Source organism: Nothoprocta perdicaria, unplaced genomic scaffold, assembly GCF_003342845.1.
Source record: "Nothoprocta perdicaria isolate Ctin4 unplaced genomic scaffold, notPer1 scaffold_6, whole genome shotgun sequence".
NCBI lineage: Eukaryota > Metazoa > Chordata > Aves > Tinamiformes > Tinamidae > Nothoprocta > Nothoprocta perdicaria.
In genome coordinates, this window is record NW_020455865.1 from 9,705,791 (window position 1) to 9,729,305 (window position 23,515).

The 23,515-nt window shown below is 62.5% G+C and overlaps 1 protein-coding gene across 1 annotated transcript; it reads left to right on the forward strand.

The window, feature by feature from the left end:
- Positions 1-4,220: 4,220 nt before the first annotated feature.
- On the forward strand, positions 4,221-22,448 carry ARRDC1 (arrestin domain containing 1). The gene is made up of 9 exons (XM_026049644.1): positions 4,221-4,490; positions 5,018-5,132; positions 9,842-9,952; positions 18,650-18,700; positions 19,160-19,314; positions 19,769-19,951; positions 20,271-20,447; positions 20,922-21,333; positions 21,896-22,448. The coding sequence occupies exons 1-9, from the start codon at positions 4,221-4,223 to the stop codon at positions 21,958-21,960; spliced, it is 1,539 nt and encodes a 512-aa protein (XP_025905429.1). The 3' UTR covers positions 21,961-22,448.
- The last annotated feature ends 1,067 nt before the right edge of the window (positions 22,449-23,515 follow it).

A 23,515-nucleotide genomic window follows, 5' to 3' on the forward strand; every position in this document is an offset into this window, starting at 1 on the left:
CTAGACAGGTATCCTGAGGAGAGAAGACATGCTCCTGTCTACCTCCCTGCAAGATGAGGGCAGAAACTTAATATAATTTGAAGCTATTTAGAGGCCTAATCTAAAAACATCCCTAACCTTTGAGCTTTTAGTAACGCCTTAGTCTTGGTTTTAAAATTGGGGCTTGTCAGATACCCGTGGCAAAGCGTGTTTTGGTGAGGCTGGTTTCAGAGCGTGTTTTGGTGAGGCTGCTGGAAGCAGGAATGCTGTTCGGAGCCGCCGCGCTGCTGCGTGCGTCTCCGGTGCCTGGTTAGGAGCCCCGTCCTCTTCCTGGCTCCATCGCCTCGTGCCGCGGCCAATGCCCCCGCGGCGCTTCGCGCTCCGTCCCTCCCTCCTCACCCCCTTCATCCCAGATGCTCCCCGCGATAAGGCACGAATCGAAAGGGCTTGGAAGACCAAACCTTCACGGAGGAAACCTCAACACGTGGCCATCGTTTAGTACCTTCTTCACAGGGCCCTTCAGCCTAGGACTGAATGTGGGTGAGGTGTAGGGGCTCAGTTCTCAACCCCAAATGCTCCGTTTTCTGCCTGCTGGGGTGCCCGTGGCTGTGAAGATGGCCCTATGAACTTGTACCACTCCTGGCGTGACAGAGATTTGCTCTGCATCTGGTGCTCTGGTAATAACCAGCGCATAAGTCATCTTTCCAAAACTGATGATCTTGCTATAAATAGAGCATCCAGCTGCTTGCGCTGAATGGCATCAAAGAAAATCCTAGGAACAGCCCTCCGGATCCTGGCTGCTTTCTCCGGAGCCCCTGGGGGAGGGGGCATTTCCAGGCGGCCGAGCCGCGTGGCGGCCGAGCGGGGTCTCCTGCCCAAGTGCTCCAGTGTCCGGAGGTGTCTCGGCAAAGCCCGGCCTGGCTGCGCGGCTGGGTCCCAGCACAGGGTCTTGTGCAGCTGCTTCTTGCAGCGCTGCTGTTGTCTTGTCTTGTACATCAGCCCCAACATCCTGCATTGAAGTGGTTCCTTCCAGGGTACCTGGTTAGTTGTGGACTTGACTCTTTAGTGCCTCTCACCAGCCCTTTGGAGGTGGAGACCTCCTTGGTGTCCTTGTGAGGACTGTGCTGCGTGTGCTCAATCGTTTCAGTCCCAAGGGTGTACTTTTTGGAGGGGGTCCAGCGTGTTAGAGACCTTTCCTTGGCCGGATACCGAACGGGCTCTTTGCTGGGAGGTGTCTTGGCCCTGAGCACAGGGAGGGAGGCCGGGGGGTCCAGGCGCAGGAGGCCCTGGAGCTGCGGGATGGGGTGGGACGTTGCAAGATGGGGTGGGACGTTGCCTCCCTTCCTGAGAGCCCACGTGCCACCCCTGTCCTGGGGGATGCTGAGGATGTGCCGCAATGGGCATCAGCAAAGGGAGCTGCCTGGCCTCAGCTCCTGGATAAACCCACCCCAGTCCCAGAGGAAAAGCATCCTGGATCGACCCCGCAGCCAAGCCTGGCCTGGCAGAGCCCTCCTGCTCCAGCCCTGCGCGAAGGAGCCAGTTAAGCACGAATTTCCAGAGCTCTTTGAAGCCTTTATTTAGAAAGAGCCTGAAAAGGGAGTAGGCCCTGGTGAATCAACCCCTTTGTGGTAAGCGGAGGAACCCGATCAGTCAGACGTTCATCTGCTCGCGGTGGCTTTGCGCCCGGAGCGGCGCCGCAGCCACCGCGACCCGCTGCAGGTGAAGGGCGAGCCCTGTGGCGGGGGTCGCTCGCCCTGCTGCCGGGGTGGGTGGAACGGGGCGGCGCTGGCGCCAGAGCCCCGTGCTCCCCCGGCCGTGCGGGCGCTCCGGCCGCCCCGCGCGGGGCTCTGCGGCTGCCTGCATCGCTGCCCCATTCCGCCGGGCCAATGGGATCGGCAGCCTTGCTTTGTGTTGCAGCAACACGCGGTGACGGCGGAATGGCTTTAAAGGTGCATCTTGTCCCAGCACGGACCTCGCTTTAACGCATCTCCCAAGCATCTCCTGGGGCTTTGCTGTGGTGCACTGAGCAGGGTTTTCTTGTCTTGCTTTTTTCGTAGTCAGGGAAGTTGAGATATTCCCACGGACTTAACTCCTCTGGCTTAAAGTAGTGCTAAGTGCTGGGTGGGAACCTATTTCTTTCTGGGCAAGCTATAAAAACAAGTGGTTCCTCTCTCCTGTTTTAGCATCGGCTGCCCTGCCGCGGCGTGTCCCAAGTGCTGAGTGCTAGCAGCTCCTGGCGTCCTGCAGGATCCTGGATCCGTGGTGCTGTCACGTCTCTGTGTGCGGCCCTGCGTGGCTGGGAAGAGCCCAGGCTATTTAAACACAGGCTGCCCCTGCTCGCAGAAGGCAGGTCAGGCTGCCCACGGTCCCTGCGTCTGCCCGGGCTGCCTGCTGCCGAGGTGACCGAGGTCGCTTTGGTCACTGCGAGCGGCTGGTAACGAGCTGAGTGGCTCTGACCCGGCGCCTGGTTCCTGCTGTGAATCCCGAGCGAGCTCCTCCTGGAGCTGCGTCTTGCCAAGGTGCAAACAGGGCCTGCTCTCGTGGATGGGGTGTCAGGTGGGGCTCTTGAGCACTGCTCCAGAAAGAGCAGTGGAGGGAAGGAGGGTGACGGAGCCCTGGCACAGGCTGCCCAGAGAGGTTGTGGAGTCTCCTTCTTTGGAGATCTTTAAAACCCGTTTGGACGCAGCCCTGTGCCATGTGCTCTGGGTGACCCTGCGTGTGCAGGGGGGTTGGACTAGATGACCTCTGAGGCCCCTTCCAACCTTAAGCATTCTGTGAAGGAGAACAGAGGTGTTCGTCTCGCACAGATCACAACCGACTGCTGGATTTCTGGCCAGATGCATAGAGAGGAAGCTTTTCTGAGCTGTGCACACGGGAGCAGGGCCTGAGATGACTCTGCTGCCGCCTCCGGCCTCCTGCTCGTCTGCAGCTTCTCTGCGTCCCCCTCCTGTCGCTTGGCGCTGGGTTTTGGGGGGTGGCTGCAGATCGCGGCGGTGGCGCGGGGCGGGCGGCTGGCAGGCACATTTTAACAGTGGGCTGTGAGATCTGTCTCTGAAAGCCAAGTACTTAACTTTCTGCAGCGCCTCCAGTACCCCATCTGATCCCGCTGCTCCGGGGCACCTCCGAGTGTTGTCCTGGCTCGAAAGGAAGGGATGTGTTCCTGGGAGCGGGTGGCTGGTGCCCTGCTGCAGGTGTGCGAGGACGCGAGGGCTGCCAGCCCGTGTGCTGCAGCTGGAGCTGCCCGCCCGGCCATGGCGCCTTAGGCTGCACTTCCCAACAGCTCCCAGCTGCTGCCTTCCTCCCTTCTCCTTCCTCACGAGCCGCGCTGGGGGAATCCTGGTGGCCCAACGGCACTCGGGCTGTCCTTGCCTGCACGGATGCTGGTTGAGGGTCTCGTGGGTCCTTGCCGACCTCGAGCCACGCGCACCCCTTTCACCGTCCTCCTTCCCAGGCCGCTCCCGTGACCCAGCAGCAGGAGCTGCATCCGACTGCGGCTTAAGAGCCCAGAACTCGCTCCCTGTGGCAGGGGTGCTGTGGGGAAGGCGGGTGCCGGGCGCCCTTCCCGGCAGGGCAGCGCCGTGGGGCTCGCGCCTGTCGCCGCGGCCGCTTCGCGCCTGTTGCTTGCGCCTGTTGCTGGTGCCTGTTGCTAAGGAACAGTGGTTGCCTCTGGCAGCGGGGTGCACGGAAAGCTCCGAGTTTGTGGAACGGCGCCGCGGTCCCGGAGGCCCTGTTCACTATGGAGTTTTCCTCCCCGCCTGACACATGCAAGGACAGACTTGTGAAACGTGATCAGGCAGGGGGATTTGGTTCCAGATGTTCGGGCTGACCCTCATCCCGCGAGGGCAGCAGCAGTGCTGATAACACTCTGTGAGGCTATAAATAAACCTGTCAGCTCCGTGCGGCAGGAAAACCTTTGGTTTAAACAGGAGTTTGCTCTAAACGGGAGCCCAGCAGTTCGCCTTTTCCCTTGGGATGTACATAGATTGCCGATTAGAGCGGAGTCGGGGGGAATGCAGGTTTCCTCGTCGCTCTGTGTCTCTGTAATGGAAGAAAATACGTGCAGATGGGAGCGGACCAGCCTGGGAGAGGACTTGGCCGCGATGCTGCTCTGCTTCTGTGCAGCCTCACGCAACCTGCCAAGCCGCTCTTCGGAGACTGCTGCACTTGCTGGAACAGGAGCATCCTTTTAGCACAGAGCTGCTGCCTAGAAAGCCGACTTGTTTACTTAGGATTGAGGAAAGATGTTGACCTTCTCGCAGCAGAGTCACAGAGAGCAGGAACGGTCGTGGTCTGGCTCCAATGGGCGATCCAAGAGCGCTGCAAACATTGGAGCTGCCACTGGGCTCTGTCCGCGGGACGTGGCCGGGCTCGTGTGTGACGGCAGCGCGCGAGCCGTCCGCTCCCGCCTGCCCACCGGCAGGGTCGGCCCTTCTGCCGAGCGGCTCTTCTGCGCCTTCCCCCTCCGAGCATCTGATGCAGTCCTTTCCCCGGCCAGAAAGATGGAGAGGACGGTTGGTTTGTCCTCCCACACCCATAACTCTTCACAGACGGTTCGGCGAGTACTTTGGGCCTCTTCTCCAGTGCTTTTTGCTGTATGTGGGCGAGGTGACTGGCTTGCTCATTCCTGTAGCAACCGTTACGGCAGAGTCTTGCCAAGAGGAACAGGCAAACCTGGCTCTAGGGCCTGGTCTTACTGAGCCTGGGAGTACAGGAGCACTTGGGAACCCGCTCACCAAACCTCGGGGCCGGGAGCGGAGGGATCCTCCCTTCCAACCGTTGAGACGGATGTGGCCGTTTCCGTCTGTTAGAGGGTACAGGGGGGAAGGAAGGAGGCGATCCCTCTCCTGGTGGCTGTAGGGTAGTGAGGTCCTCGTGTCCCCCCGCCTGGAACCAAGGTGCTGAAGTGACCTGTGAGCCTGACCCGGCCTGTGCATGGGGGAGTGTTGCCCATTCTGGTCACAAGTGACAAAACAGCAGAGGGACAGAGAGAGGTCGGCCTGTAGCAGCAACTGTGCTGTCGCTTGGAGCCTGCCCGCAGGCTCCTGTGACCTCTGTGGTGGCTGCTGCATTGGAGACCTGCCCGTGTTGTGAGGAGCTGTGTCCGAGGTCTCCCACGGGCTGGAGGTCGTTACTGGTGCGGCAAGTGCTGCTAGGTAAGTGTCAGCTTCAGACGAGTCGGCTCCCAGGACCTGCTTGGGGTGAGATGGGAAGGGAGATCTGCATTTCTGAGGAGTTCTGCAGACTACAGCACTTTGGTTTGTCTCGCAGTGTTAGAGGCTTAACGCCCTTTGGGGAAGAAGGAGGAGAAACCTTCCCAGACAGTCCCCGACTTGGTGCCAGGGCTGCCGCCGCCTCCAGCTTTCGCTGTAAGCTGACCCTTCCATCACTGGCCTGTGAAGTGCCTGAGACAATTTGTGTCTTGGGAACTGACAGCATAGACCTAGCAGGATTAGGACAGCTGAGAACTAATTAGGAGCTGCTGGTTTAATTAGTAGTGCCGTGGTGTATTCACACACGGAGGCGGGAGGCCGGGAGCAGCGTGTCCTGCGGCCCGGCCTTCCCTCCTGCCTTCAGAGGAGGGCAGAGCCTGTTGTGCCTGTGGTGGTCCCGGCGCCAGTCTGTGTAGAAGCAGGTTGGTACAAAGGCCTCAGCCTGCCCCTTTTGTGCTCCCAGCCTCCCTGGTGTCTGCTTTTCACGGAGCTCCTCTAGGAAGAATCCCTCTGCACTTGCTGGCTGAAGGAGCTCGTGCTCTCCGCAGCACTTGCTGCCTCGCAGGCTTCTAGGTGCCGCTTGGCTGGCAGCCCCGACCAACCCCAACCCCTTCATCTTGGCTCCAGGCTGCAGGATAGGGGGCCCTGAAGATGCTGGGGCAAAACCACGGGGTTCTTCTGTGAGGGGAAGCCATGGTGCTGCTTGCTGAGGTGCTCTGGGGGAACGGCCCTTGAAACCCCGTTATCTCCTCAGCGCAGACCTTGCTCTTCAGCAGCTGAGGGAGGAGATCCCTCCTGAAGCAACATCCCACCCGCGAGCACAGGGAAGCCGGGTGCGCACTTGCTGAGGGCTGAATGTGACTCTTCCTCTCGTCCTTGGCCACATCCCTGTCCTCAGGGCCTGCAGGATGACCGGTGCTCGGGGCTCTTTGTCACCCGTTGTGCGTGGGCCCTTGGGCCCTTGCCTGGGGCTGGTTCTGCCCGCCCCAGCTTGCTGAGGTGGCGGATTAGCACCATGTAGGAGGGTCTCGGGCTCTGCAGCTCGAGAGGGTCTAGTGAAGACACGGCACCCGCTACCCTGACGGAGACGGGGAGCACGGGCGGCTCCGGCTGCGCTCACCCGCTCTCCACGAAGTGAAGACTCACCTGGCGCCGGCTCTGCTGGGCTCTCACCGCACATAGTGCCCCCGCTGCTCCCTGGTTGTGTGGATCCTGTGGAGTGCGGCAGGAGACGGCCCTGTACGCTGCTCTGCAGCTCGGGACCGTCGCCGTGTCCCGCAGGGAGCTGCCCCCCGCGCAGAGCCTTGTGTGTTCTCACCTCAGCTCTGATGCTGTCGCGGCCTCCTGAGGAGGTGGGTGGCTGCCCGCTGCAAGGCCTAGGAACGGCTCTTGGAAGAAATACCTTTTTCTTTCGGGGACCTTCCAATCTCTGGCATGTCCTTTGAGGCTCTTGCAATCACATGCGGCCCCGTCGCTTGTGCTGTACGTCAGCATGGATGAAACGGGGTGTCTTTGTAGTGCATCCCGGCCCGTGGCTGCAGGGCTGGAGAGCCGGTCCCTGCGGCAGGGCGGCTGATGCCTGGGAACCTGCTGGAGTGCTGTGTGAGGCCAGTGCCGCGCGGGCGCCGCAGCTGCACGCGGAGCAGCCACCGTTTGTCCTCCTCGGCCGTCTGCCCGTTCGTGTTGCTGTGGGTGCTTAGCAGGGATGGCACTTGCTGCCAGTGCTGCAGCAGGGATGCCACTTGCACCCAGACAAGTCGCTCGTGCCCAGGGCTGCCACTGTTGCTGTGACGTGACGGGCATCTCCTGTGCTGGTAGGTGACACCTCCTGCTCAGCGAGTGGCTAGGTTTGGGGAGCAGGAGGCTCTTGCCCTTGTGCGAATGCGTGTGTACAACAAGCAGCGGCCATGGGTCCTTCGCTCGCTTCTCCCAGCTCCCTGGATCAACAGAGCAAGGGAATCCGAGGTCTCTGTAAATCACCCGGGAAGCAACGGGCCGTGGCCAGCTCTTGCCGTCTGCTCTCACTGTAGTGCAGGGGTGGCTGCGCCGTCCACGTCTCCCTGTGCGCAGGGCTGCTGCTGCCCGAGCCCAAGGACCGAGGGACGTTGCCCCTCTGGGGGGGTCTTGATTCACGTCTCTGCTTGTTCGTTTTCCCTCCTCCCTCCAGCTTTGACTTTTCTTCCTTTGCTCAGAGCAATCTAGGTGAGTGGAGAGCCGGCCACTGGTGGCACTAGAACCCCGAATCCCAGAGACTTTTTTTTTTCTGGAAGCGGGGCGCGTTTATAATAACTGCAATCGGGGAAATGGCCTGTTCTGATGTAGAAGCCTTTCCTGTTTGCTCTGTATCCAACTGTGCACAGAGATCGCCTGGAGGGGCGCTTGGAGAGGCCGGGGCTGTGGCTCGGCTCCCTGGCGGCGCTTGAAGCCCGTGGGCTCTGCAGCTCCGGAGGCGCCGCGCTCGTGAGCGCCCGTAGCCAAAGCCTCCGTGCTCGGCGTGCGGCTGCCCCCGCACCGCCCGGCCTGGCCCCGCAGCCGCCCTGCGTCCCCTCCGCGCGTGTGGCCGCCCCACGCCCCAGCCAGGCGAGTCCCTCGCGTCTCGCCCGCAGGATGCCCATGGGGAGCTCCTGCTTTACAGGGAGCAGTGCCAAAAATAACCCCAAAGGTAGGGGTAAAATAGGTGGCTTCACCTGTTAAACCAGGCACCCCTGAAACCCCTTGAATGGACTGGGGAAGCGCCAGCCCTCCAGGCTGCGGATCAAGGTGGAGCTGATGCCGCAGCCTGTTGGGACGAGCAGGGAGGGCTCCGGGGGCCGTGGACACGCAGCCCCGCTGCACTCGGAGGCTGCGTGGCGCAGCCAGGGTGCACGTGTCCGCCTGTGCTGTTGTCAGCCGCTCCAGCCCTGCACGGCCGCCACCTCGGCTCACACCTGATGTGGGTCTCGCCGTCAGCAGGGTGGAAGCTCCTGTTTCGGAGGGGTCCTTCGTGGTGAATCCTCCACAGAAACAGCTCTGGGTCTCGTCCTGGGTGCCAGGGATTTGGTAGTCCTGGCAGTGGTCCCCGAGCAGCTTCAGGAAGCAGAGAGAAGGGAAAGGATTTATTTCTGTTGCTGTGAAATTGCCTCTCTGCTGTGAAATTCTGCTCGGAGCACAGGAGCTCTTGGGGACTTCCTGCCTTTGGGTGCCCTGGTGGCGCCTACCAGGATTAGATAAGTCGCTGGTGGTTAGCAGCTGAACAGGGCTGCATGTAAGGTACAGGTCAGGTTGAGCTGGGAAAGGAGCATATCCATCACACCTGGTGTGCGTGGGAGGGCAGCACGGCACCGGCGAGCGGGGCAGCCGGGGAGCTGCCGAGGGCTGAGCCGCCCTGGAGCGTGGGGACGCGCGGTGGCCTCACACGGCAGCCAGAGCTGGGGACACTGTGCACAGAGCCCGGCTCCCCACAGCTCCGCGGGCAGGGCCGCACACCTCGGCTGGCACCGGCCGGCACGGCAAGGGAGGGAGGGCAGCAGGACCCGGCAGCTGCTCCTCTCCTCAGCATCCTCCCATGAGGAGGCAGATCATGGAATCACAAAACCCTGAAGGTTGAAGGGACCTCTGGAGATCATCTAGTTCAATCCCCTGCACATGCAGGGTCCCCCAGAGCACAGGACACAGGCTGCATCCAAGCAGGTTGGGAAGATCTCCAGAGAAGGAGACTCCACAACCTCCCTGGGCAGCCTGTGCCAGGGCTCTGGCACTGTCACTGCCAAGACATTTCCCTTAAGTTCCTGCGGAACTTCTGGTGCTTCAGTTTGTGGCTGTTTCCTCTAGTCCTATCAGTGGCCACCACTGAAGAGAGGCCCCTCCATCCTCCTCACTGCCTCTCTTGAGGTGTTTATAGACACTGATCAGGTCCCCCCTCAGCCTTCTCTTCTCCAGGCTGAACAGGCCCAGCTCCCTCAGCCTTTGCTCACGGGCAGATGCTCCAGGCCCCTGACCGTCCTTGTGGCCCCGGTGCCTCTGTCCCAGCTCTCACAGCAGCAGCCATGCAGCAGAGCTGAAGCCCATGTTCTCCCCAAAGACGCTGCCTGGTTTTAGGTGCCATGGTTGTGCAGGTGCAGCGTGGCACCTTTGCCCGAGCCCATCTCCTCCCGGGGGTGGCAGGATGCCCTGCTCCTTGTGGGATCGGAGGCTGCAGAGCCCTCTGAGAGCTCCCCGCTCTCGGGCCAGGGACACCTGAATGGAGAGGAAGGTGTCGCTGCCGCCCGTGTCCTCTGCTCTCCGCCTTGGTGCAGGCGCTGGTATAGAAGCTGGGAGGGTCTGGATTCGTCTGGGAGAAGTAGGGAAAGCTTTGCAGCTCAGGAAACTGAAGTTGCTGCTGTTGAGATCTTCCACGGCTGATGCAAAGATTTTAGTGGTGGTGACAGCTGGGAAGATCATGAGGGGAGCAGAGAGTGCAAGAGCGCCGAGAGCAACAGAGGGGAAAATGTGCCTCGGAACTGAGAGCGTGACCTGGTTCCTCTCCTTCCTTTTTCCACCTCGCGTGTGTTTCTCAGTCTCCCGTGGGAGTGTAACTGCTGCCGTGCACAGGGCCCGCGTGCAGGACTCGAGGCAAGGCGCAGCGGGAGCTTTTGCCTTGTCCTCGTGCTTATGTGTGCGCTTTCCCTCCCCAGCCATCAAGGTGAGCTGCGTGGGCTCCTGCGGGGTGTCCAGCAAGATCAATGACACCGCGTGGACCGTGGAGGAGCAGTACTTCAACAGCACGCTGTCCCTGGCAGACAAAGGTGAGGCCCGCGCGGAGGCCGCAGGGACCGCGGCTATGCCGGGGTGGGTGATGCTGCGCCGGCCGCGGACGCCAGCGCCCTGTGACATGTGAAGCAGCCCTTTGCCGGCTGCCTTGGCCGTGCACAGAGCGGGTGAGTCGGTCTTGGAGACAGCAGGAGCTTAGAGGGGGCTGTGCTAGCCTGACGGGACTTGCAGCCGCCGCTCGTGTCCTCTGGCTCCTCACGAAGCGGGGCGGGTGGCAGCGGCTTCCCTGCTCGCGGGCGCCGGGCCCTGCGGCCTCCCTGGGCTCCGCTTCCCCTGCGTGCTGTGTCCGGGCGCCGCAATGCGCTGCGCGAGGAGGAGCGGTGGGTGCCGCTGCTGGGGACCAGGAGGTGCTGCTCGCTGTCCAGGAGAAACGCTGTGAGAGGCCTGAAATAACGACCGGGGCGCGCCCTGCAAGCCGAGATGCCTGGAGATGGGCCCCGGGTGTGTTATGCCGGAGGGTAAGGTGACACCAGCAGCCTCCAGGGAATCTGGACACGAATGAATGCTGCCTTTCTGCTCCTAAATAGGTCAGTGCCACCACAAATAGTTGATGCTGTGCTCTGGCGCCTGCTGAAACTGAGAGGTGCCACTGCCCACCTGCTGAAGGCTGCGCTGGGGACTGTGCACCCGGTGTGGCAAAGGAGCAGCCTGGTGGGTGTCCACGGTGCCCCCTGCGCCTGCTCTGCCTGGTGAAAGGAAATGGATAAAACTGAAGTGGCAGCTCCTGCTTGCTCAGCAGTGTTTAAAACACGACGTTTGGCACCGCGGGAGGCTGACCCTCCTTGGAGCACTTGCGGAGCGCTTGCAGAGGGAGGGCGCAGAGGCACCTTCCTGCCTGCCTCTGGAAACGGAGCTGGGTGCAGCTGAGCAGCCCGCCCGGGAACGGGGCCACTAGCAAAATCCTGGTGCCTTTATAAGGTGCTCTGGGCAGCTGAGCTCAAATGAGCTGAGAGCTGCAGGCTGTGAACTTGGATTGCAGTGTTTTGGAGAGCTGTGAACCTGCAAGTGCACTGAAGAAATGAGACAGCCCTTCCTACTGTTTGATCCTTTGTGGGAAAAACCCTGATATGGGGGTTGGTTCAGTTCTGGTAGAAGCCCTGCTGCTTTTTATCTTAATTTTCTATCACCCAGATTTTGCGTGTCCTGTTCAGTTCAGCGTGGATGTTTGTCAGCTATCAGCACCGTGAGCGCCGCCAGAGCCTGAGATGAGTGTTTGGGGCCGGGGCACTGGTGCTGGCCACGCTGGGGCCCTGGGGCAGCTCATGGGGCTGGCGGCGCCTGGAGCGCCACGGAGGCAGACCAGGCCAGCTGCAGGGGCTGCCAGGTCTAGCGCGGCTCCGGGCGAGCAGGAGCAGCAGCCGGTGGTGTGTGGTGCGTCGGAGAGGTGAGGGCGGCGACGAAAAGGTCTGTCCTGCAGCACTGTAGATCTTTGCTGGGCTTGAAGGCTTGGGCATCCTCAGCACCCCTGCTGTCCTGTCTTGCAAAGCCGCAGTGCAGCTGTGGCCACCAGTTTAGTCCCTGCTAGCAGAAACGCAGAGCGACGTGTCAGGTGCGCGGCCAGCGCCCGGTGGTCTCCTGCGCCTCGAGTGAAGCTGCGGGGAACAGGGTTGCAGCTCTGGGGGGCCGAGCCGTGCGTGTGCTCTTGGGCTGGGGGCTTTGGAGAGCCGGGACTTGGCGCCCCAGGCTGCTTTCCCAGCCCTTGGGGTGCCGCGTGGGCTCCGGACTCTGCTGCCCAGGTCCCTCCTGTTGCGCTTGTCCTTGCTGTGTGGCCTCTGTGCGTGGTGTGGGACGGTCGCGGTGGCTGCAGTAGCTGCGGGGCCGACCCCGCTGCAAACCCCACGAGGACGTGGTGCTGCTGGGCTGGCCCCGGTGCCCGCCCCGTGAGGACGCCGCAGCGGGAGGGGGCGCGGGCTGGCCGGGCTCGCCAAGTCACTGCCACTTGTTCAACCGGAACCAAATCACAAGGTTTTGGCCTGGACTTGCCATGTTTGAGTCATGTCCTTGTTGGGCAGGACTGTTGGGCCTCCGCAAGGACAGGGTGTCCCTGCATGTGGTGTCTCTGGGTCAGGGTCCTCCTGGAGGGGCCGCTCGGAAGCCCTTGTGACGGCTCTGCTGGTCTGCGCAGCGGTTGCAATAAAAGCCTGCGGGCCCAGTGCTCATCCAGGTGCTCGGCACCGTTGCTGGCGCCTGGCAGCGCGCCCTGCACGACGCGACGCCCGGCGTTCCTGGGGGACGTTGCGCCTGCGGCGGGTGCAGAGGGCTGGGCCTCGGCGCCGACGCGACTCTGCCTTTTACGGGCTCTCCAGGAATAGCTCTGAGCTGCCAAGCGGCTCCCCGGAATGGGACATGCGCGGCCAGTGCGCAGTGGGGTGCAGGGCAGCAGCTGGCCCTCGCGCGAGCTGCGCTGGGGGCCCTGCGCTTGTGGGCCGCGTTTTGGGGGCCCCGGGCTTGTGGGCCCCGTCCCTGCAGCCGTGGCACCCAGCGCGACAGGGCGGCCGAGGCAGCTCTGGGCGCTGAGCGGGCCGTGCTTGCGTGCATGGGGACAGCGTGGGTGGTTTGGCGCAGGACGTGCTGCCGGGGGGGATCATGGCGGGACATCCCTGCTGGAGCGGGAGCCGGAGCGGTGCCGAGCGGGAGCCCCGCAAGGAGCAGCGCCCGGCGGCCCTGGCCACGCTCAACCCTCGGGCGCCGTGCGGAGGTTGCAGCCCTCTGAGCAAACGTTGCCGCAGCGTGGGTACCGGTCCTCACGTACCTGCAAGAAACCCTCCCCAGCACGCTGTTCTTCCCTTTCTTTTTCTTTTTCTTCCCCTGGTTCATTTTTTGCAAAGGTGAGAGCACAAACAGGTGGCAGGGAGATGAAAGCACTGCTGGGTTAAATTTTATCCAACTGTTGCTGGCGCAGGGGATCAAGGGCACCAGTGTCAGGGAGGACAACACAGCTCCCCTTGTGCCACCAGCGCAGAGGCTTCTCTTGGGCTGCAGTAAAGGTGCCATTCAGGTCCACAGAGGCTCCCGCTGCCCCCTGTCCCTGCTGCGGCCCCGGAGGGGAGCAGGTCCTCGACCCACCCATACCCGTGCAGGGTTCTGCTCGTTGGACATCCCCTGCATGGAACCGGCCGCGCTGCCCTCACCCGGTGCTCTCTCTGTGTGCAGAGCTACATCTCTCTTTTCTTTCCATTTTCCCTTAATCCCATTTGTCCCCGAGCTGAACCCACGCTGGGAGCGGGTTGTAACTTCCAGCTGACCTCGCTTTTGGCAGCGTGGTATGAACCCCAGGGCAGCCAGGGGAGTGTTTGGCTGCTGCGGCGCTTCCCGTGCCGGCGGCCACCCGGCGGGGTGGCTGAGGGCGGCGAGCCGGGCACTGCCGCCCAACGGAGCTGCGCGGCGCCCGCAGCGGAGCTGGCACCCGCAGCGGGGCGGCGTCACGAGCTGCCGCAGCCTCACTGAACACATGGAGTGACGTGACCCAACGGGCATTGAAAGCCTTGGATGTCCCGTCCTGCCTGCTGCCCACGACTGGGCAGGCGACAGGCCGCGCTCCTGGTGGGCGCGTGGGTGCTGTTTCAGGCCATGGTGGCTCACGGGCGCTGTCCCGTGTCCACACTGGGCTGCTGGCTCAGGAGCAAAGCTCCTCCTCTGGCCCCTGCAAAGCACACGGAAGCACCTGCGGTTGCGCAGCAGCTTTCTCAGCAGTTTGCAGTTTCTTGCCTCAATAGATCACAGTTAATCCTCGGTGGTTTTTGCAGCCTTGCCATTCTGTCAGATCCTACTAACTCACGGAGAACGCCGCTGGAAACTGCAGGTGCAGGGGCCTGCCTGCAGCGGGGCCCTTCCACGGCCCGCTGGGCTGCACGGTGCGTTTGCTGCCACCGCATCGCCCCGGGGCCGTCCCGGCGGCCTTGGCCGCGTGCGAGCACCAGGGCTCGTCCCGCTCCGCGTTCCCCGCGCTGCCGGGCACCCTGCTCGCACTACCCCTGCCACCTTCACCCCCACACCGCTGCTCTCCCGCGGCTCCCGCTCGGGCAGGTGCGAGCGGAGCTGAGCGCTCCGGTCGGGCCGGTTTGGCCGGGATTGCCCTCAGGTCGCCGCGCAGGTGCCCATGTTTGTTCCGGGGATGCTACGAGGAAATCCTTGCTCTTACCCTCGTTCCCTGCAGCCTGTCATCCCACGTACCAGCTTGCTCTGCTGGAGCCTGAGGCGGAGCCCTCGTTCTCACGCGTGGCCCGGGCTGCCCCGTCATGGGCAGAAGCGGCGCTTCCACGCGGCGCCTTGGAGGCAGCGTCCTGGGAGCAAGGTACAAACCACAGATCAGGGTGTCCTGCCACCCGCCGGGACGGGGGCAGCCGCGCGGCGCTGCCGTCAGCCCAGCCCGGGAGCCTCCGCGCGCTCGTCCCCTCCGGGCAGCGGGAAGTTACCTGCTCCGAGTGGCCGGCGGGTGCCGGGGCCCTGTCCCTGTCCCTGCTGGAGGAGTTGGCCGGCACAGTTAATGCATCACGCGCCAAGCAGCCCGAGAGGAGCGGCCATATGGCCGGGCCTGCTGTCTCCTCAACGACAGGGCCGCAACAACATGCCCTCCAAAGGCCCAGCTTGTTCCTGCTCCAAAGCAGCAGCACATCCGCATGCGCAGCCGGAGGGAGTAGATTGACCCCCTTCCACTCCATGGGGACCAGCAGGGAAAGCTGGTGGTCGGAGCAGCAGCTTGGGATGGAGTGAAGTCTGCCCAGCTCCTGGCTGTGGCTCCGGAGCAAGTGAAAAAGGAGGGACAGACGTTCCCGGCCTTTGGCTGCACATCGTTCCGCCCCGTGTTGGTGTGGGCGGATGCGCGTGGGTGGCTCCCCTTTCCTGGCACCTCTCCTGCTGACCTGGCTGCGTCGTCCGATGGGGAAGCTGTAGGGCCGTAAGGCGCCTCCTGCCCGGGCAGAGCGTTGCCAACGCTGGAAGCGGGGCTGCAGAGAGAAGGGCTGTAGCCCTGGGAGCAGCTGGTGGAGCGGAGCATCGGGGTGATGCTGTCACCCCCGCAGCGGTGGCTGCTGCCCCATGCGCGTCGTGATGCTGGTGTCCCCGAGCACGGCGGTGGCGCGGCTTGCAGCGAGCCCCGGCCCTGCACACCGTTAGGTGCTCTCTGCTCTTCCCAGGCCGAGCGTTCTTGCAGCTTCCTGCCTCGGGCGGACAAACCCAGGAGTTTGCAGGGAGGACGTTTCCCAGGGCCACTCGTGCTGGCCCAGCTCCCACGTGGAGGGAAAGCGGCCGTGGGTCTGTGGCCGCCGCCGGTCCCTGCTAGCCCAGCCCCGGCGCAGCCTCGCTCGAGGTATTTTTAGCTGCCTGTGAACTCCAGGAAGAGCTTTTGTGCGAGCTGCCTGTGCGTGTTCCGGCTGCCGGGCAGGGTGAGGTAACGGCTGGGCCAGGGATAACAGCTGCACGGGCCAGGCCGGCCCGCGCCTGGGCCCCCGCGCCCCTCGCTCCGGCCGCCCCGTGTCACCAGGCGCAGGGACCACGTTGTGCTTATGGAGTCAGTCTGGCCGTGGGATGAGCCTGTTAAAACCCGCAGCCCCCGGGGACAGGGGATGGGAGCAAACGGCCTCCCGTGCGTGTCGTGTCCCTGCGCGAGCACCGGCCTGGCCGTGTCCCCACCGCGTGTGGCATTGGGGGACCCCGCGGCGAGGCAAGGGGCTCGGTGCGGTGCCTCCAAGGGGCTGCAGGGCACGGGACGCTCAAGGTGTGACATGAGTGACACGAGTCCCGGCCTGCAAGGGCCTCGCTGAGCGGCCCCCGCTGCCCCAGGGCGCCGGGCCGTGCCCCGGGCTCGGGCGGCTGCAGCGCACGGGCAGACTGCAGGTTTGTCCCCTCAGGAGGAAGCCGGGCGGTGCTTGGCAATGGAAACGCAGCCTGGGGAGCGGGGTCCCCACCGGGGCTGTTGAAAAGCAGCTGCTGCCTCTTAATGGGGTCCTTAGTTGTTGCTTTTGCCGTGGAAGGGGCCTCTCCTCTGGGCCCTGCCTTTGCAGTGGCCGAAGGCATCGGGCACGTGGCGGAGCCCAGGGTGGCTCCGTGGTCCCCAGCGAGGTGGATACGGAGGCTCTGCCCTGTCGGCCTCATGGAGGCCGAAAGAATTGCTGCCCGGGAGGCGGGCGGGAGCGGAGGAAAACGGCTGAGCCCGGGTTTCCTGCCCAACATCCCTGTCCCTCCGCGCCTCGCTGGCAGAGGACATGGCAGGATCCGGGTTTCCCTGCAGGATCCGCAGGCCTATCGCCCTGCCAAGTGCTCTGGCGCAGGCCCATGCTTTCACAAGCGCTTTCCCTCTTGGTCAGGATCCTCTGCTTTTGCTCGTCTATTTTTATTAACGCGGGGCTTGGAAATAGCTCTGGCGCCGGCTGCCCGCCCTGCTGCTTCGCTCTGGGCTGTCCCCGAGGGCTCCTCCTCGCCGCGTCGCCTGCACGGTGCCAGTGCGGGCAGCGCGCGCTTCCTGCGGGATGGGTAACGGGGCAAGGTGGAGCTGCACAGGGGCTGCTGGAGCCCCCGCTCACCTGCACCCGCGGGCACTGCGTCCCCCTGGGCACCGCGTCCCGCCGGTGCTCCAGCCCAGGCATCGCGTCCCATCCGGGCACCGCATCCTGTCCGGGCACTGCATCATGTCCTGGCACCATATCCCGCCCGCGCTCCAGCCCACAGAGCTGGCGCCTGCAGCAGCCGCCGCACACAGAATTCCCACATTCAATCGCTGCGCTTGGCTCTTGCCTAACGGGAGCTGGTTAATCAGCATGGACATGTGTGCCAGGCTCCATGTAAAGCCAACGTTTCACAGGTCTTTATTGAAGTCATTTGTTAGAAGTTGCTGCCTGTGCTATAGAAGAGGTGCTTGAACCCAGTGGGCGCCGAGGGTTCTTCCTCAGGAGGCAGGGAGGGCCTCTCAGCAGAGGCTGGGCCTCGGTGCTGCCCGCTCCGCTGCTCAGGCCGGGCATCCCAAAGGTCTCGGTGTCCCGGTGGGAGCAGCTGTCCCCCAAACTGCCCCGCGTGGGTCCCCGCTGCGCTTGGCCTCGGCTCTGCCTTGCTGCATGTCCCCACCTTGCGACAGCCGCGGGTGCTGCATCTTGGCCCGCGCAGCCGGGTGAGCCCGGCACCCCGTCCTCGCCCTGCGGGGCCTGCTGCCCACCTAAACACGCAGTCGGGCCCGCGGGGACCTGGGCACGGCCGGCGGGGGCAGCAGCTCCCAAGGGTAGCATGGACTGAATCCAACGCCGCCGCAGCCGGTTCTAGCGGGAATGCCGCTGTAAGCCGGGCAGGGAGCAGATTTACGCTCTTCCCGCCCCCCGCCGCCCGGCAACCTGCCCAGGCCCTGACGCACGGGCTCCGTTGCTGCCGGCTCCGTCCTGCTCGGAGGAGGGAGCGTGTCCGGCGCCGCCGCGGCTCCGCCTGGGAGGTCCCCCCTGCTCTCCAGGCCGCCCAGATGGGAAGCCGAGCCCCTTGTGTTTGCACGTACTGAGCAAATGTGCACAGCCCTGTGCATCCTGAGGCTCTTCAGTGAAGACAACTTCAGCAGCCGACTGGTGTTCCCGGCTCGTGCTGGGGCTGTGGCAGCAGCCGCCGCTGCGCTTGGGAGGGAACTGGGGTGGGGAAAGGGGCTCGGATGGGCTCTGGTTGCGGGCTTTGGGGCTGTGCGTTCGTGGTCGTGGGGCCCTGCCTCTGCTCCGCTTCCTTGTAGAGCGAGACGGAGTGAAGCAGAACCCGCGTGGAGGCTTGGGCTGCGGCGGCCGGCGCCGGGATGCAGCAAGGGGCCGGGATGCAGCAAGGGGCCGGAATGCAGCAAGGGGCCGGGATGCAGCAAGGGGCAGCGCTGCAGCCCTGCCAGGCTCGGCCTCCTGGGCACGGCCCCTCTCCCCGCTGATCCGGCCCAGCTGCTCCCTCTTGGCTCTGAGCAGAGCAGGGGTCTCCTGCTGCAGGGGTTTGGAAGGTGGACGATGGGCCTGGGATCATCAGTGTAAGTGCTGGAGACGCGGCTCTGCCCAGGACAGGTGTCAGGGGCTTTGTAGGAATCTTCTCATCAGCTCCTGGTGTCTGGGCAGCCAGGCTGAGGTCCTGCAGGTCCCTTCTCCAGACCAGGATTCCAAGTTTGCTCCCTGGTTGCAAGGGGGCTCCCGGGTTCCATTTTCTGAACCCTGGGCAGTCTGCATGGGACAAATGAAGCTCTGCAGAGCTACAGAGGTACAGATTGAGCCTGTACCAGCCCACCAGACCTTCTCACCAGCCCCTGATGGTGCTGCACTCTTGCACCTTTCCCTCTGGCTGCAGCCCGCTGGAGGAAAAGCAAACGCACAGGCTCCCTTTCACAGGCCCTCCTCAGTAACGCAGGGCCAGCTGCTTGTCCTAGAGCAGGCCGTGGCACTGGAATGCCTTAAAATCCACTAACCCCCACCTTACTCTGAGAGTATCCTAATGAGGAAACACCTGCTGGAGAATGGGGATGTCTCCTGTCCCAAGGGAAGGTGGGTGCCGGCAGATGCTGCTCTGACTGGAGCGCTGCTGGTCGGATCTGGAGGCTGAGCGTGGGGTGTCCCGTGGGTGAGGGCAGTGGATTCGCCGTGTGCTGTCGCGCCAGCAGCTGCCCCGGCTCTGTAAACCCGTGTTCCACATGCACTGGTGCCACCAGCCCTCTCACTCGTTGCTCTTGTTTTCCGCAGGGGTCCTGGCAGCCGGAGAGCACACCTTTCCCTTCCAGTTCCTGCTGCCAGGTAGGACGCAGAGCAGATGCCCAGGGCTCTTCCATGCAAGCCCTGGCTTTTCCCTCTGTGGAGCTGGGCAGGGATGTGGGTGCCTCTGCAGAGGCTGGCCGGCCCTGGGGACACGAGAGGGAGCATAAGGCACCCTGGTAGCAAAGGTACCCTTGGCCCCGGCAGCACGATGGGTCTGTGCAAGTAGCTCCCAGCCCAGCCTTCTGACCCACGGTGCAGGCACAGAGAGGATCTCTGTCCTCCCACCCGTGGTGGGGGGGCTTCCAGTGAGGCCTCCAAGCAAGCCAGGTATCCTGCTCTAGCTCTTTTTGGGGGGTGACTGCAGTGTGCTCTGTCTCTAAGGTACTTGCCCAACCCTTAGGTGAAAAGGAAAGATTTTTCAGGGGGCTATTCTCAGTTTGCAAATGTTTGGCATGACTCAACCTTATGATGCCTTTTTCTTCTCTGTCTGAACTCCAGCCTCAGCTCCAACGTCCTTTGAAGGTCCTTTTGGCAAGGTCCTCCATCAGGTGAAAGCTGTGATAGACACACCTCGCTTCTCCAAGGACTACAAGTGCAGCAAGATCTTCTACGTTCTCTGCCCACTTAACTTGAATGACATCCCTGATATCGAGGTAAGAGCAGGAATGAGCTCGTTGGGAAGCGCTTGGGCTCGAGGCACTTGTTCTCATCCTGGGGCTGTCTGTGGGATAAATGTGTCATCAGGCAACTTTGGACCCCGTGCCCTGTGTGTGCACTGGCAGGACGAGGACTCCCGCTCCTCATGTGTCCTGCTGTGCCATCTTGACTCTTCCACGCATCACTTGGAAAGATCTATGCGAGTTTCCAGCATGCAGAGAGGTGTGTGGCAGCAGCACCAAGTGCTTCTGCTGACCTGGGTCTGGGGGACGTGCTAGTAGGACAGCAAAGCTGAGGCTGGGAGTAGCAAGGCCCGGCACCCGTGGGCATGCTGCTGCTGTTCTTGTGGAGCCAAAGAATCTGACGTGCCTGCTCGCTCCTTTTGGATCTCTGGCTGTTCTCCTGAGGGCTCCCTTGAGCCAACATCTGTGTCCTTGTGTTGTCCTGCAGCAGCCCAACACTATGTCAATCACAAAGAAATTCAACTACAAGCTTGTGAAAAGTGGCAACATTGTCGTGACTGCCACCTCGGATCTCAAAGGCTACGTCGTGGGGCAAGTGATTCATCTTCGCACGGACATAGAGAACAAATCTGGCCGCGACACGGGGGCTGTGGTGGCCAGTCTGCTGCAGGTAGGAGGCTGAAGGGGCACTTTGTTGCAGGGCTGGCACCCCTCTGGAACCCACCCCAAACCATAGCCACCGCCGCGTGCGCCTGGGAGGCGGCAGCGGGGAGTCCCCACCTTGGCCTGGGCCTCCCTGGCACTGGCTCGCGCCATCCCAGCGTGTCACATAATTGTAGGTTACCCTGCGCGGTGGTGTGCGTGGTAGGTCTGTGCCTGTGGTAACGTGACAAAGCTCTCTGCAGGTTTTCTGTGCTGTCTCAGTATGTGGGAGATCCTAGATGTCTGCCAACCTTCTGCTTGCTGTTCTCTCTCTCTTATCTGTGCAGAAAGTGGCTTATAAATCCAAGCGCTGGATTTACGACTTGAGGACCATTGCAGAGGTGGAAGGCTCGGGGGTGAAAGCCTGGAAACACGCCGAATGGAGGGAGCAGATCCTCGTTCCGGCGCTGCCCCAGTCCATTCTGCAGGGCTGTAGTCTCATACATATTGACTACTACATCCAAGTGAGTACCCTGACGTACTCGAGGGAACGGGCCCACTGGTGGGGTCTGCCCTGGGAGACTGTGTCGTGCAGCGTACGAGGGGAGATGATCTTTTGATGAGGAACTTACTGGGACCTATGTCCCCAGGTTGGTGCTGATGGCTGAGACTGAGTTTGGGTTTCTGTGTTGAGCTCCAGCCTGGATTTTGGTAGCTTTCTGCCACGAGTGGCTCTTGTAGTCAGGTGAACCTGGCTGTGTCCAGTGCAGCATCTGATTAAGAGAATGTTGTTATTTGTGAGGATGACAGAGCCCTGGCACAGGCTGCCCAGGGAGGCTGTGGAGTCTCCTTCTCTGGGGATCTTCCAAAATTGCTTGGACACAACCCTGTGCCCTGTGCTCTGGGTGACCCTGCCTGTGCAGGGGGTTGGACTAGATGATCTCCGGAGGTTCCTTCCAACCTTAAGGATTCCCTGATTATTTCTCATTCTCTTCCAGGTTTCCCTGAAGTCGCCAGAGGTCTCAGTCACTCTCCCCATCTACATTGGTAACATTGCTGTGAACAGGGTGCCGCTCAGCCCCTCGCGGTCGGCCCCGCACATCCCGTCTGCCGTGGTGCCCAGCGCCCCGCCAGAGGAGGACGAGGCTGCCGCCGGGTACCACCCCATGGACAATGTTTTGATCCCCACCAAAAGCCATTCCCAGCAGCAGCCGTTTAGCTATGCTCCAGGACTGAGCTTCCACGAAGCAAGGCTGGACTCGGAGCAGACAGGCTCCCCAAATCATCCCACGCTCTGCCTGTCAACAGGAGCCACCGTCCCCTATTATGCTGAGGGGAACGTGGTGCCTGTTTCCACGGCCAGCTCGCTCATCTTGCCTCCGGAGTACAGCACGTGGGGCTACCCATACGGTGAGCAGCCCTCTCCTGACACCCCTAAGCAGGCTGGTGGTGTGACGGGCAATACCTCCTTCGAGGGAAGTGCTGGCTGCAAACTGAGCTCAAATACAGGGCAGGTAGCTGGCCAGGGGAGGGTGGTGAGCTGGCTCTGTCGCCTCAGCTGCAGGAGCTCCCCTCCTACAGCTGGCAGTGCCAGCTGCCCCTTCCCCTGCTGAAACCTGCGCTGCCCCGGCCTGCTCCTGCGAGGACCTCGCTGTTCCGCAGTGGGCTTTCAGCCTCCCACTGATACAAGAACTTCTTGGCTCGTGGTGAGGCTGGCGGGAGCAGAGCCAGGAAAATGATGTAACCGAGATCTTATGTCTGACTTGGAGCGGGCCTGGATTTGGTCTGAACATACAAGTTGTGGGGGTAGAAGCTCAGAGAGTGGCCAAGACAAAAAGCTTGGGGATATCCCAGCCCGCTGGATTCTTGGAGCAGTGTTTGCCCCGGGTGGCCGCAGTACCGCGGTGCTCTAGGGTGAAAGGAACCTTGCAGCACCCGCTCTAACTGCTCTTATTCTTTATTTTCCCTGCAGAGGCGCCTCCATCCTATGAACAGAGCTGCAGCAGTGCCAACTCCAGCATCAGCAACGGCACCTAGCAGCCCTGCCTCGCGCCCGGGTGCGCTGCCCGCGCCGGCGCCGGCCGGCTGCGCACTCTGCTACAGCACAAGGCGTCTTTTCTATCTCTGTGGCTGCTCGGCAGGGGAAATGGTGCAGCCCAACTTGGGCTTTTAAGTCTCTTTCTTGGGAGGGGGGGAAAAATAAAAATAATAAAAAAAAACCCACAACCAAAAAGGGCCGGCGGAGCGGCCTGCGTGTGCGCGTAGCAGAGGTGTGGGAAGCGCCTCCTCCTCGCGCTGCGCAGAGCGCTGCCCACGCAGCTCTGCCCCGGGCTGCCCCGTGCGGCGGCCCGCGCTTCAAGTACTGTAGTCAACACTAACTGCTTTACTAGCAAAGCACCTGCGATGCCTTACTGAAGTGCTCCTGACTTGCGTGTCTGGGTGGCAGGCGGAGGCTGGGCTCTGCGGGCTTTCTCTTCTCTTCGTGGGCCGCGCACTCACCAGAGATGTTTCTGATGGCCCCTCCGCCTGGTCCTCGTAGGTGACAAGGGATGCTGCGATGGGAGGTGTCTGGGAGTAAGCAGGTTTGGAGCGGGGCTTGAACAAGCTGAAAGCCCAACCCTGTAGATAGTCGTGTGCGGTGGTGCTGCAGCAGCGGCGGGACCTGCAGCCGGGGCAGGGGGCTTCGTGGCGCCCCGCGGGGCCCTCCTGTGCCGTGGAGGGAGAGCCCCGTGTTGTTAGCGCGGGTGCCACCGGCCCTGGGAGGCGGGAGGCTGGAGGCTGCGGCCCGTTGGCCTCCACGTCGCCGGCTGCTGGACCCGTAGGACGAACAGCATCGGTTCAGCAGGGGCCTGGACGACCAGGTGGCCCGTGTCCCATGTCCCCGCGCGCCGCCTTAGGCAGGCCAGGAACCTGTGACAATCAAGCTGCCCCGGCACTCTGATGCTGCCTCCGAGTCTGCCCAAGGGCCCAGTCTGGGGGAGCCCTGGCCCGGAGGCGACGGTCCCGCCAGCCCGGCCGGGACGGACCCACGGGTGCCGGCCCAGCCGCTCCTCCCGCCACGGCTGGTTCTGGTCTCCTGCCCGTCTCGGGAGCGGCCGCTCGAGCCCCAGCAGGGTGGGAAAAGAGCGAGGGAAGCCCGAGTGCTCTGCCTCATTTGCAGCCTCTGCTGGGCCTGGCAGGTCAGGGGATGAAGCCGATGTCTTTAAAACAACATTTTTCTCTCAAGCTCTTGTTTAGCTTTTTTAGTATCAACTGCCCAACCTGAGGGAACCCCAACCCAGGTAGTTGAAGCTGCAGGCGCTGGGATGAGGACAGAGCTGCAGCCTGTGGAGCTTCGGCACCTCCTGGAAGGGGCGCGGGCGGCACTCGGCAGCGCCGCGGCCCCGACCGGCCCTGCTCCGCACTCCTCCTTTGCAAATGCGCTTTGTTTTTAAGACAAAACATGTTGAACTGCTTTAAGGATAGCGTAGAGGAGGTGCTGTTCCGAGCAGAGCTAGCACAACACGCACCAATGTTGATAGAATGATTGTCATTGTCCATTAATATATATATATAAGAGATGAAGTTTTGTTTTTAATGATTTGAATTCATA